Genomic DNA, 13,890 nt, shown 5'->3' on the forward strand with positions numbered 1-13,890 from the left:
GCAGCACCTCACATTTATCTGAATTAAACTCCATCTGCTACTTCTCGTCCCATTGGCCCATCTGCTCAAGATCCTGTTGTAATCTGAGGTAACCCTCTTCACTGTCCACTACACCTCCAATTTTGGTGTCATCTGCAAACTTATTAACTATACCTCTTATGGTCACATCCAAATCATTTATATAAATGAAAAGAAATGGACCCAGCACCGATCCTTGTGGCACTCCACTGGTCACAGGCCTCCAGTCTGAAAAATAACCCTCCACCACTGCCGTCTGTCTTCTACCTTTGAGCCAATTCTGTATTCAAATGGCTAGTGCTCCCTGTATTCCTTGAGATCTAACCTTGCTAACCAGTTTCCCATGGGGAATCTTTCGCAGGCCTTACTGAGGTCCATATAGATCACATCTACCGCTCTGCCCTAATCAATCCTCTTTGTTATCTTTTCAAAAAACTCAATCAAGTTTGTGAGACATGATAACCCACGCACAAAGCCATGTTGAGTATCCCTAATCAGACCTTGCCTTTCCAAATACATGAACATCCTGTCTCTCAGGATTCCCTCCCAACAACTTTCCCACCACTGAGGTCAGGCTCACTGGTCTATAGTTCCCTGGCTTGTCCTTACCACCTGTCTTAAACAGTGGCACCACATTAGCCAACCTCCAGTCTCCTGGCACCTCACCTGTGACGATGGATGGTACAAATATCTCAGCAAGAGGCCCAGCAATCACTTCTCCAGCTTCCCACAGAGTTCTCAGGTACACCTAATCAGGTCCTGGGGAATTATTTACCTTTTAACTGTTTCAAGACATCCAGCACTTCCTCCTCTGTAATATGGACACCATCTATTTCCCTACATTCTATATCTTCCGTATCCTTTTCCACAGTAAATACTGATGCAAAATACTCAGTATCTCTCCCATTTTCTGCGGCTCCACATAAAGGAGCCTTGCTGATCTTTGTGGGGCCCTGTTCTCTCCCCAGTTACCCTTTTGTCCTTAATGTATTTGTAAAAACCCTTTAGATTCTCCTTAACTCTATTTGCGAAAGCTTTCTCATGTCCCTTTTTTGCCCTCCTGACTTCCCTCTTAAGTATACTCCTACTGCCTTTATACTCTTCTAAGGATTCACTCGATCTATCCTGTCTATGCCTGACATATATTTCCTCCTTTTTAAATTCCTGTCTAACTCTTCTGTGATCTCCCTTCAGGATCTCAACCTTTTCCCTTCCTATGTCGTTGGTTCCAATGTGTACAATGACCTCTTGCTGGCCCCTCTCCCCCTTGAGAACATTCTGCACCCTCTGAGACATCGTTGATCTTGGCACCAGGGAAGCAACACACCATTCTGCTTTTGGCTGCTGGCCACAGAAACGTCTGTCTGTACCTCGGACTAGAGAGTCCCTTAACACAATCGATCTCTTGGAACTCTTGTACCTCTCATTGCATTAGAGCCAGTCTCAATTCCAGAAACTTGGCTATTCGTGCTATTTTTCCCTGAGAATCCATCACTCCCTACATTTTCCAAAACATTATAGTTGTTTGAAATGGAGATAGCCACAGAAGACTCATGCACTAACTGTCTACCTCTCTTACCTTTCCTTCCTCGAGTGTGGAAACCATAACTGCACACAACACTGTAAATGTGGCCTAACTGAAGTCTTATGCAGCTGCAACATGACTTGCCAACTTGTATACTCTGTGCCCTGACTGATGAATGCAAGCATGTTTTACGCATTGTTTGCCACCTTATTCAATTGTGTTGTCATTTCCAGGGAGCTATGGACTTGGACCCCAAGAGTCCTCTGTATACCTGTGTTCCTAAGAGTACAGCCAACTGTTGTTCTGAAGCAGAGGTTGACACCCCCCTCCCCATAACAAAATCTGAAATATCTAGAGGCTTACTTTAAGTCATTATCTGTTGAAAGAAGTATGACAAGTGGTATACCTCTCACTCCCCCAATCTGTTACAAAGGAGTGGTTAAATGAAATGAAAGACTTTGACACACTCTATAAATCAACATGTAACAATTTATTTATCAAACTCCCAACAGTGAATAAATTAACAGAACCGCTAACAAAATGAACAATTCCTCTCTAGCTGTTAGCTATTGCCAAATAAAACAAAATTCTAGTGGTATGCTGTTCTAATAAATACAAGTCCCACTTATGTAACAAAACAGTAGAGTTTTGTCTGTCAAAGCTATAGCTAGGTTGTGTCTTCCAGATCTTTCTGTGTCTTCTCTGTTGATCTTCTTTCAGGAATGCTGCCTCCTTCGAATTCCTGCATCAGGGATCCAACTCTCTGTCAAATTCTGGTGTCAGGAACATTAGCTAAGAGTGCTGCTGTACCTCTAGTCAGATGATAGTTGGAGAACTGAAAGAGCTAATCTCTTTAGAAAGCAGTTTGCTCTCCCTGATTTTCAAATGCCCTTTTTTATACCCTTGATGACCTATTAATTTCTTTATAATCAGATTGGTTCTAGGTTGTCAAAACTATCAGATTTAAATTTAATTGCTCCTTAGTCTCCAAGTGCCTGGTTTAAATTAATTGGCGAAATTTAAAGATCTGTTGTCTCGGTAAAAATATTGCTTTGCCTACTAACAGTATAGCCTTTTGATACAAATGTTTCAATCTGAGCACCTGCAACTGGCAAGCTGCTGCCCACAGATGCTCAATTGCAAATCGCTAAGTACAGGAAAAAAAATCATGTTTTAAAGGGACCACGGACTCTTGCACTCTTGCCACCCCCCCCCGTCATTTTACAAACTTTAAATTCTAACTTTAAGTTCAGTCTTCCAATCCACAAATGTTGTACCCAACTTCACAATACTGTATACTTTTCTCTTGCATTGAACCTCCCAAAATGCATCACCCCACACTTATCCAGATTAAACTTCATTTGACATTTCTTTATCCAACTTTCCAACTCAACTATATCTTGCTGTATCCTTTGATAACCTTCCTCACTATCCACAGCACCATCAGTGCATGTCATTTGCATATTTATGAATCAGACTACCTACATTTTCATCTAAGTTAATAAATAAATATATATATATTATGAACAGAGGTCCCAGCACTGATCCTTGCGGACCCCTAGTATTTGACATTTCTACCCTGAGAAAAAGACTCAGTGACTATTCACTGGTCACAGACCTTCAGTCAGGAAAACTTTATGCTTCCTATGACGAACCCAATTTTGTCAACTTACCATGGATCCTATGCTTAATTTGTCATGAGGGATCTTGTCAAAAGCTTTAGTAACATCCATGCAGAGAGCATACATTTCTTTACTGTCAAACAGATTCGTTACTTCGTCAAAAAGCTCAATCAACTTTGAGAGACGAAATACCCCCCATCCCCACCCCAATGAAGCTGTACTGGACTATTCCACATCATTGTAACATCCACAAGCGCACTCAATTTTTTTACAGATTTACCATAGAAAGCATCCTATTTGGATGCATCACAGTGTGATATAGCAACTGCTCTTCCCAAGACTGCAAGAAACTACAGAGTCATGAACGCAGTCCAATCCATCACACAAGCCAGCTTTCCATTCATTGACTCCATCTACACTTCCTGGTGCCTGGGCAAAGCATAATCAAAGACTCCTCCCACACTGGTTGTACTCTTCTACCCTCTTCCGCCAGGCAGGCGATATAAAAGTTTAAGAACACCTACAAACAGATTTAAGACCAGCTTCTTGCTTGCTGTTTTCAGACATTTGAACAGAACTGTGAAATGTTAATGTTGCTCTCTGTCTCTGTGCCTTCTCACGGCTATAACACTGTATTTTGCTCTGTCCTGCTACCCTGATGCACTTTGTATGGTAAGATCTACTTGTATGGCATGCAAAGCAACACTTTTCATTATATCTTCATACATGTGACAACAATAAATCTTCTCCAAATGTGGGCAAATCCTGTCTTTAGGAATCTTCAATAATTTCCCTACCATTAATATAAAACTCACTGGCTTATAATTTCCTGGATTATCCCTGTTGCCCTTAAACTGAGGAACAACATTTGGCTACTCTTCAATTTTGTTTTGTGAATACTGATGCTAAATGCTCATTAAGGACCTCACCCACGTCCCCGGCTCCATGTGCAAATTCTTCCATTGTCCTTTAGTGGATCTATCCTTTCCCAAGTTACTCCCTTAATCTTAATATATGTATGAAATGTATTGGGATTATCCTTAACCCTACTTGTCAAGGACATGTAATGGCTTCTTCTAGCCCTTTCTACTTCCTTCATTTATATTCCTCAGGGACTTTGATTTCAGTTTCCTGAATCTTTTTTTTTCTTTTTAACTAAACTTTCAGCATCTGTTATCCAAGATGCAGACAATATGCTGGTTGATGAGGTTAGTCTAGAATAGGTGTCATGTTCGGCACAAACATGGTGGGCCAAAGGGACAGTTTCTTTGCTGTACTGTTCTATGTTCCTGAATATAGTCATTCTTAACTTTCATTCTCACAGGGACATACTGTTCCTGAACTCTGATCAACTGAGCTTTAAAAGATTCCCTCATATCAGGTGGATTTATCCTCAAACAGCTGCCCCCAATCTAATTTTTCCAGTTCCTGCCTAATATTGTTGTAACTAGTTTTCCCCAAATTTACCACTTTCACCAGGATCAGTTTTATCTTTATCCATAGTTATTTTAAAACTTACTGAATTATGATCACTCTTCCTAATGTGCTCCCCCACTGAAACTTTGGTCACCTGACCAGGTTCAGTCCCCACTTCAAGGTCAAGTACGACCCCTTCCCTCGTTGCACTACCTTTATATTGTGTCAAGAAACTCTTCTGGGTACACCTAACAAATTCTATCCCATCTAAGCCCCTTGCACTAAGGGAGTCCCAGTCGGTATGGGGAAGGTAATATCACCCACTGCAACAATCCTATTGTTTTTATGTTTTCCCTGATCTACTTACATTTTGTTCATCTGCCACTGGCTTTTAGTAGACCTATAATATAACCCTAATATAGTGATACCATCTTTTCTTGTTCTTCAGTTCTACCCATATGGCATCACTCATGAACCCTTCAAAATGTCCCCCCTCAGTACAGCTGTGACATTCTCATTAATCAGCTTTTACATCCCTCTCCATCTTGCCTAAAACATCCAAACCCTGGAATGTTGAGCTGACAGTCCTGTCCTTCTCTCAAACAAGTTTCTGTATTGGTTACCACATTGTAGTCCCATGTAGTAATCCAAGTGTAAACTCAACTGCTTTACCTGTTATACTTGCATTAAAGAAAGGTTTAGGGTGAGAAGGGAAAGATTTAAAAGGGATCTCAGCGGCAACGTTTTCATGCAGAGGGTGGTGCATGTATGGAATGAGCGGTCAGAGGAAGTGGCGGAGGCTGAGAAAATAACAACATCGAAAAGGCAGCTGGATGGGTTTAGTGAACCTTATAGGAAGTGTTTAGAGCGATATGGGTCAAGAGCTGGCAAATGGGACTAGATTATTTTAGGATATCTGGTCAGCATGGACAAGTTGGACCAACGGGCTTGTTTCTGTGCTGTTCATCCCTGTGACTCTATAAATATACGACAGACCACCAGTCCTGACAAGTTTGTTCACCTTGTCTGCTTATTCTTTCTATTGAACTGCTTGACTTAATGTCAACCTACTCCTTGATCACTTCATATGCTGATCTACTGCTCTGTTTCCTACTCCCCGCCACATTAGGTTAAAATCTCCCAAGTACCACGAGCAAACCTTCTTGTACAGGTCCCACCTGTGCTGCAAAAAATTCTAAAGATCCAGATTTCTGAAGCCCTCCCTCCTACACCAGTTCTTCAGTCACATATTCATCTGTATTGCTATTTCTGGCACAGGGAGTGATCTGCAGATTACAACTCGAGACGTCATCTTTTCAACTTCCTACCTAACTCCCTAAATTCCCTTTGCAGGACCTTCCTACTCTTACTACCTATGTCATAAGTATCAATATGGGCAACGACCTCGAATTGCTCAACCTCCCCCTTCAGAATATGTGCATGCTCAGAGACATCCTTGGCACGAGAGGCAACATATCATCCTGGTCACCTCATGGCTTCAGAAATGCCTATCTGCGCCATATTGCTCAGGCCTTTTTCAGTAGGGCAGCTTTGTTTAATTATAAATTTGAATTTTAAAAAGCTTCTGTTGCAACTTCCATTAATGTGTTGCAAAGGCTACAGAAGTTCTTATGACTGTTCAGCGATTGGTTTTAAACAGAATTTTCTCTTCTGTCAAAGAAAATGTCTTAAAACTTTATACAACTTGATGTAAGCATATGCCCGTGTCCTTTTTCAAAATAAAGCAATATCGTTACTCATCCAGGTAATGCAGCTTGGGCAATGGCCACATCCAAACCAGACATCTTGATCATTTTACTACAGAAACTGATGGAAGAGGGAAATCTGCTTTATAAGGTATATTCTGATCATCTATTGAAATATCATATGACTTAGAAAATGCACACATCTTTAAACTATAAATACATTTCAGAATCTGCTGTTCATTTATGATGTGTCTTAATAGTCAAGTCCATTTTCTCGCAGGACCTCAGAACTATGGTATACCTTGGTGTCTTTCCCTCTTTTGTATACAATAGAGACCTGTAAATACAGTCTTGCATTCCTTAACTGTTTTCTAATTTATATGGTATTCTCTCCCATTGTTGTGGCCTGAACTATCTGCGTGGGCCTCCAGTTAAGGTTCTTGGAATCCAAAATTATGGTCTTTTTAAAAATTGCAATTCCCCACAATGTTTGTGATTTTTAAAAATTAAAGAACAGAGTTTAAACACATACATTTGGGTGGGGGGTGGGGGGGAGGTGCGGGGAAGCTGTATTTAACTTGTATTATTGTTCTGTTGGCACCCTGTGCATAATACTGGTATGGAAGTAAGTATTACTAATGTCCAATATTCATCCAGTTTTAATAAATGAAACCTTTAATCATCATGTTCAATGTGGAGTAACTAAATACCATCCCAAGTATTGCTGTCATCTATACATATTTTCACTACAATCAAAAGTCTAGGCTTAAATGTAAATTGAAAATCAATCCTAATATATTATTATCATTACCATTTTGTGTTGTATACGGTATGAAAATAGGAAAGATAAGACTGTATAAGGCATTGGTCAGACCACATATAGAATACTTTGAACAGTTTTGGACCCTTTATCTAATGACAGATATATTGGTCTGGCAGTTCACCTAATGGTCACGTGTTGATTTTGGCAATGAATACATTTTCTTACGAGGGATGTTGAACAGGTGTTTAGAAGAATGAGAGGAGACTTTGTGAAACAGGATAGATACAGAGAGATTCTTTCCCCTAATGGGGGAAAGTCAAGGACCAAAGGGTATAATCTCAGAGTAAGGGGTTGCGCATTTAAGACAGGTGAGGAGGAACTTTTTCTCTCAGCGGGTACTGAATCTGTGGAATTCTTTACCATAGAAGACTGCTGTGGCTGGGTTGTTAAGTATATTGAAGGCTGAGATGGGCAGATTTTTAATCAATAACGGTATCAAGAGTTCTGGGTGTATGGCATGTAAATGGAGTTGAGGGTTAACTTTTCAGCCATTATCTTATTAAATGGGGGAAACAGGCTCAATGGGCTAAATTGCCTACTTTTCCTACATCTTGTTGCCTGCTACAACAAATGTCAGATATTATCACTTGATCCTAAATTCTCTTCTAACTCCATGTTCAAGTCTGTGTCACATTGACATCAGCTGACCTCATCTCATAGAACACTTAAAATGGGGTATTGATCTGGTTTGATGATACTGACCCTGGAGAGAACCCAGAAAATACTGGTATTTGCATGTTCCAGCTTGCAAATGCGATCTACAGGAGGGGGAGGAATTTATGACCATGTGCACCTTATCAACCTGTTCTAAAAATCCATCTGATTAGAAGTGGGAACAAAGGTATCTTCCATCGCTGACTACTGATTAATGCCAAACTTGTTATGGCTTAAACCATGGAAGATTTTGTTTTGGAAAATTTCAAGCCAGGTCAGCCTACACAAATGTTGCTCGTGAATAGATATATTTGAAAATTTTTAATTGCATTTTCAGTACTTGGGGGCGTTATCTGCCAATAGTTCACTAGACAATCACCAAATTTTTCTTTACTATTTCCAGTCTTGGTGGGAGCTACAAAGTCAATACTTGCAAGGAGAAAATAACGTCAGTCTACATGTTTAGGGAGAGTTTACGTGTTACTGGGGATTACATCTGCAACAAATGCTGTTGGTTGTGAATCCTATCAAAGTGAATGGATTGGTTGAAGTGACAGTTACAGGCAATGAGGAATTTACAAGTGCAAGGGGTGTGATGGATGGCAGTTATAGGAAAGGAGAAAAGCTGCAGATACAGTCACATAGGTGGGTTACTTCCAGGAAAAGTAGGAGAGGGAGGCAAGTAGTGCAGCAGTCTTCTGTGGTAATCCCCATTTCAAACAAGTATGCTGTTTTAGAAAATGTAGGGAGAGATGGACGCTTAGGGGAATGTAGCACGAACAGCCAAGTTTCTGATGTCAACACAGGCTATAATGTAATGAGGGGTACGTTGGGTTCCAGGCGATCAATTGTGTTAAGGGGCTCTCTAGTCAGAGGCACAGACAGATGTTTCTGTGGCCAGCAGCAAAAAAAAATCAGAATGGTGTGTTGTCTCCCTGGTGGCAGGCTCAAGGATGTCTCAGAGAGGGACCAGCAGAAGGTCATTGTACACATTGGAACCAACGACATAGGAAGGGAAAAGGATGAGATTCTGAATGCAGAATGTAGAAAGTTAGGCAGTTATTTAAAAAGAAGGCCCTCAAGGGTAGTAATACCTGGATTACTCCTGGTACTACGAGCTAGTGAGGGTAGAAATAGGAGGACAGAGCAGATGAATGCGTGGCTGAGGAGTTGATGTATGGGAGAAGAATTCACATTTTTGGATCATTGATATTTCTTCTGGGGTAGAAGTAACCTGTACAAGAAGGACAGATTGCACCTGAATTGGAAGGGGACTAATACACTGGCAAGGAAATTTGCTAGAGCTGCTTGGGAGGATTTAAAGTAGTATGGTGTGTGTGTGTGTTGGAGGGAGGTGGCGGGGGTGGCGGTGGGACCCAGGGAGATAGTGAGGAAAGAAATCAATCTGAGACTGGTACAGTTGAGAACAGAAGTGAGTCAAACAGTCAGGGCAGGCAGGGACAAAGCAGAGAACAAGGTTGGAATGATGAATTGAAATAAATGCAGTTTTATTTAAGAGGCCTAACAGGGAAGGCAGATGAACTCAGGGCATGGTTAGGAACATGGGATTGGGATATCATAGCAATTACAGAAACATGGCTCAGGGATGGACAGGACTGGCAGCTTAATGTTCCAGGATGAAATGTTTCAGGAAGGACAGAAAGGGAGGTGAGACAGGAGGCGCAGTGGCGTTTTTGATATAGGATAGCGTTACAGTTGTAGGGAGGATATTCCTGGATATACATCCAGGGAAGTTATTTGGGTGGAACTGAGAAATAAGAAAGGGATGATCACCTTATTGGGATTGTATTATAGACCCCCTAATAGTCAGCGAGAAATTGAGAAACAAAACAAATTTGTAAGGAGATTTCAGTTATCTGTAAGAATAATAGGGTGGTTACGGTAGGGGGTTTTAACTTTCCAAGGCAGGTGCTGTCATAGTGTTAGGGGTTTAGATGGAGAGGAATTTGTTAAGTGTGTACAAGAACATTTTCTGATTCAGTATGTTGGTTTACCAACTAGGGAAGGTGCAAAACTTGACCTACTTTTGGGAAATAAGGCAGGGCAGGTGACTAAGGTGTCAGTGGGTGAGCACTTTGGGGCCAGCTATTAGTTTTAAAATAGTGATAGAAAAGGATAGACCAGATCTAAAAGTTGAAGTTTAACTTGGAGGAAGACCAATTTTGATGGCATTAGGCAAGAACTTTGAAAAGCTGACTGGGGGCAGGTATTCGCAGGTAAAGGGATGGTTGGAAAATGGGAAGCCTTCAGAAATGAGGCAACAAGAGTCCAGAGACAGTATATTCCTGTTAGGGTGAAAGGAAGGACTGATAGGTGTAGGGAATGCTGGATGACCAAAGAAATTGAGGGTTTGGTTAAGAAAAAGAAGGAAGCACATGTCAGGTATAGACAGGACAGAATCCTTAGAAAAGTATAAAGACAGTAGGAGTATACTTAAGGAAATCAGGAGGGCAAAAAGGGGACATGAGAGAGCTTTGGCAATTAGGTTTAAGGAGAATCCAAAGGGTTTTTACAAATATATTAAGGACAAAAGGGTAACTAGGAAGCGAATAGATCCTCTCAAAGGCCTTTGTGTGGAGCTACAGGAGTTACTAAACAACTATTTTGCATCAGTATTTACTGTGGAAAAGGACATGGAAGGTATAGAATGTAGGGAAATAGATGGTGACATCTTGAAAAATGTCCATATTACCGAGGAGGAAGTGCTGGGTCCACTACTTTTTGTCATTTATATCAATGATTTGGATGTGAACATAGGAGATATAGTCAGTAAGTTTGCAGTTGACACCAAAAGTGGAGGTGTAGTAGACAGCGAAGAAGATAACCTCAGATTATCTTCGTGTAACGGGATCTTGATCAGATGGGCAAATCGACTGAGGAGTGGGAGATGGAGTTTAATTTAGACAAATGTGAGGTGTTGCAGTGAGTGAAAGCAAATCTTAGCAGGATTTGGTGGTAAGGTCCTAGGGAGTGTTGCTGAACAAAGAGACCTTGGAGTGCAGGTTCATGGCTCCTTAAAAGTAGAGTCACAGGTAGATAGGATAGTGAAGATGATGTTTGGTGTGTTTCCTTTATCGGTCATAGTATTGAGTACAGGAGTTGGGAGGTCATGTTGCGGCTGCACAGTATGTTGGTTAGGCCATTTTTGGAATGTTGCGTGCAATTCTGGTCTCCTTCCTATTGGAAGGATGTTGTGTAATTTGAAAGGGTTCAGAAAAGATTTACAAGGATGTTGCCTGGGTTGGAGCATTTGAGCTATAGGGAGAGGTTGAGGAGGTTAGGGCTGTTTTCCCTGGAGTGTCGGAGGCTGAGGGGTGGCCTTATAGAGGTTTATAAAATCATGAGAGGCATGGAGTGTCCAGAACTAGAGGGCATAGGTTTATGGGAAGAGGGGAAAGATATAAAAGAGACTAAGGGGCAACTTTTTTTTTTGCACAGGGTGGTATGTGTATGGAATGGGCTACCAGAGGAAGTGTGGAGGCTGGTACAATTGCAACATTTAAAAGTCATCTGGATGGGTATATGAATAGGATGGGTTTGGAGGGATATGGGCCAGGTGCTGGCAAGTGTGGCACAGTGCTTAGCACTGCAGCCTCACAGCACCAGGGTTCCAGGTTCGATCCCAGCCTCAGGTGACTCTCTGTGTGGAGTTTGCACAGTCTCCCCGTGTCCAGGTGCTCCGGTTTCCTCCCACAGTCCAAAGATGTGCAGGTCAGGTGAATTGGCCATGCTAAATTGCCCATAGTGTTAGGTGCGTTAGTCAGAGGGAAATGGGTCTGGGTAGGTTGCTCTTCAGAGGGTCGGTGTGGACTGGTTGGGCCGAAGGGCCTGTTTCCACACTCTGGGGAATCTTAAAAAAAAAAGTGGGACTCGATTAGGTTGGGATATCTGGTCGGCATGGATGAGTTGGACCAAAGGGTCTGTTTCTGTGCTGTATATCTCTATGATACATCTTTTCTTAGTTTGCTAACTTAACTCAAAGCAGAAGAGTGAAGGTGTTTGCTGTCTCTATGCTGTACTTTGGGACAATCATGATTATTGATTACTACATTAGTTTTCTGTCCAATATTGATTCTTTGGTATGTTCTGAGAATTACAGCACCTGTATATGGCGTGCTTTGTAACTGTTATTATGGAGTATCATACACGATTTAGAACCAATTCCAATCTGGACCTTTCAAAAATGCTCGACATGTGGTGGCAGAGTGTAATGAAGTATCAAAGATAAAGGTGGTGGATTGGGGGGGGGGGAGAAAAGCAGAGTTTAGCAAAATGACGAGGGATGTGACCAAATTAACTGCATATGAAATATAGCGAACAGATTGATAGATCAACTATGGAGAATGCAAAAAGTTTTAAAGGAAATGATTTCTTTTCTAATATTATGTCTTGTTAATTATTCCGTATATTCTTCTCCACTAATATTCTTTCTTTTCCATGGTTCATATGCCTTCTTCACTCTTAACTGATTATATTGCCTTGCAAACTAAAAATTAATCTTCTTACATTTGATATTCATCTAGATCTCCAGTCACTTTGTACAAAGTTTTTGAAATAGATTTCATTAAAATTATCTGCAGAACTACTATAATTAGAGATTAGTAGTTAGGCTGATAATTCTCCTCTTTCTAAACTCTGATATGGTCAATCTTTATCAAGATGTGATGGAATCCAGAACTGAAGAGGACCTAATTCAGAAGTTCTATTTCTCTGAGCTAACAGTATCCTTCATATAGTACATTCTCATTATATCAGTGTGTCATGCCATTGTAGACTTAAGATATTTTGGCTTTTATTGTGTTTTTTTTCCTTCGATCCTTTGGATCAGATGTCTTAATGGAATAAATTAGCTTTAATGACATGGCTGATAAAGATGTCTTCGTAGGCTGAGTTATTATTTAATATTAAAGATAAAGTCTAATATGGTGTTGCTTTCACCACCTGCAGAAAGGAAAGATGAAAGAAGCAGCCCAGAGATATCAGTATGCCTTAAGAAAATTTCCACGTGATGGCTTTGGAGACGAAATTCTATCTTTCAGAGATTTGAGGGTTTCTCTATACTTAAACCTATCCCGATGTCGGAGGAAAACTAATGTAAGCTCTTCTATTTTAATTTCATTAGGCTTCTAGTTTATTTGTTCAAAACCTGACTTATTGAAAATCTTTTGTTAGTAGGTGCTACATCATATTATCTCTGTTAATTTGCTTTTTTTTAATTTGTATTTGTCCTGATGAAGAGTTCTTAAATTATGCAGTCTTAAGAGTTAGCTAAAGTAATATCATTGGCACATTTACCCTTTTTGATTGAGAGGTAAAAATACTAAGTACTTGGAATCCAATCTAGCTTTGAGGTTGCCAAATACAGTGGGATGATTTTTCATAAGAGATGTTCCAGTCATGTCAAAAACTGTGATGAAATGCTTTAACCATTGATGATAAAACAAATTGTAGTGTTTAGCTTATACACATTACTTGGTTTAAAGAAATGAATGCACTAATTTTTTTCAAGGTAACCGATAGATGGTAGAAAAAGCCCAGTTGATGCAGCTATTAGGCATTTCCAAATTTGTGTACATTTCACATACATGCAAAAGAAGTCAAGCGTCGCTCCGAAAGCTAGTGAGCTTCCAATTAAACCTGTTGGACTATAACCTGGTGTTGTGTGATTTTTAACTTTGTACACCCCAGTCCAACACCGGCATCTCCGAATCATGTATTTTATATAGCCTCCTTAACATAATGAAATATCACAACGAGCTTCACAAAGTAAACAGCACGAAACATGACAAACGCATGAGGAGCTGTTAGATCAAATAACCATGGTTTGATTGATGAGGTAGGTTTCAAGGAATTCCTTAGAAAGAGGAAGGCGAGGTATAGAGATGTGGGGAGGAACTCCAGTACCTTGGAGAATTGTGGGACTGGAGGAGATTACAGATTTAGGGAAGGGTCAGATCATGCAGGTATTGGGAGGGGGGGGGTAATGAATATGAATTCGAAAATCAAATCATTACTTGATTGAGAGCAATGTGGATCAGCAACTCTGGGTTGACAGGAAAATAAAACCTGCACTAATCTTCCCAATATTCATGCCTGACTACTGTG

The 13,890-nt window shown here is 40.6% G+C and overlaps 1 protein-coding gene across 3 annotated transcripts in view; it reads left to right on the top strand.

The window, feature by feature from the left end:
- tanc1b (tetratricopeptide repeat, ankyrin repeat and coiled-coil containing 1b) overlaps positions 1-13,890 on the top strand; it is a 201,023-nt gene that overhangs the window by 173,894 nt on the left and 13,239 nt on the right. For all 3 annotated transcript variants that reach the window (XM_043693814.1, XM_043693815.1, XM_043693816.1), the window contains 2 exons: positions 6,347-6,438; positions 12,733-12,879. In XM_043693814.1, coding sequence (XP_043549749.1) covers positions 6,347-6,438; positions 12,733-12,879 — 239 coding nt within the window. The remainder of the gene's footprint in view (positions 1-6,346; positions 6,439-12,732; positions 12,880-13,890) is intronic.

This window comes from Chiloscyllium plagiosum, chromosome 7 (assembly GCF_004010195.1).
Source record: "Chiloscyllium plagiosum isolate BGI_BamShark_2017 chromosome 7, ASM401019v2, whole genome shotgun sequence".
Classification (NCBI taxonomy): Eukaryota; Metazoa; Chordata; class Chondrichthyes; order Orectolobiformes; family Hemiscylliidae; genus Chiloscyllium; species Chiloscyllium plagiosum.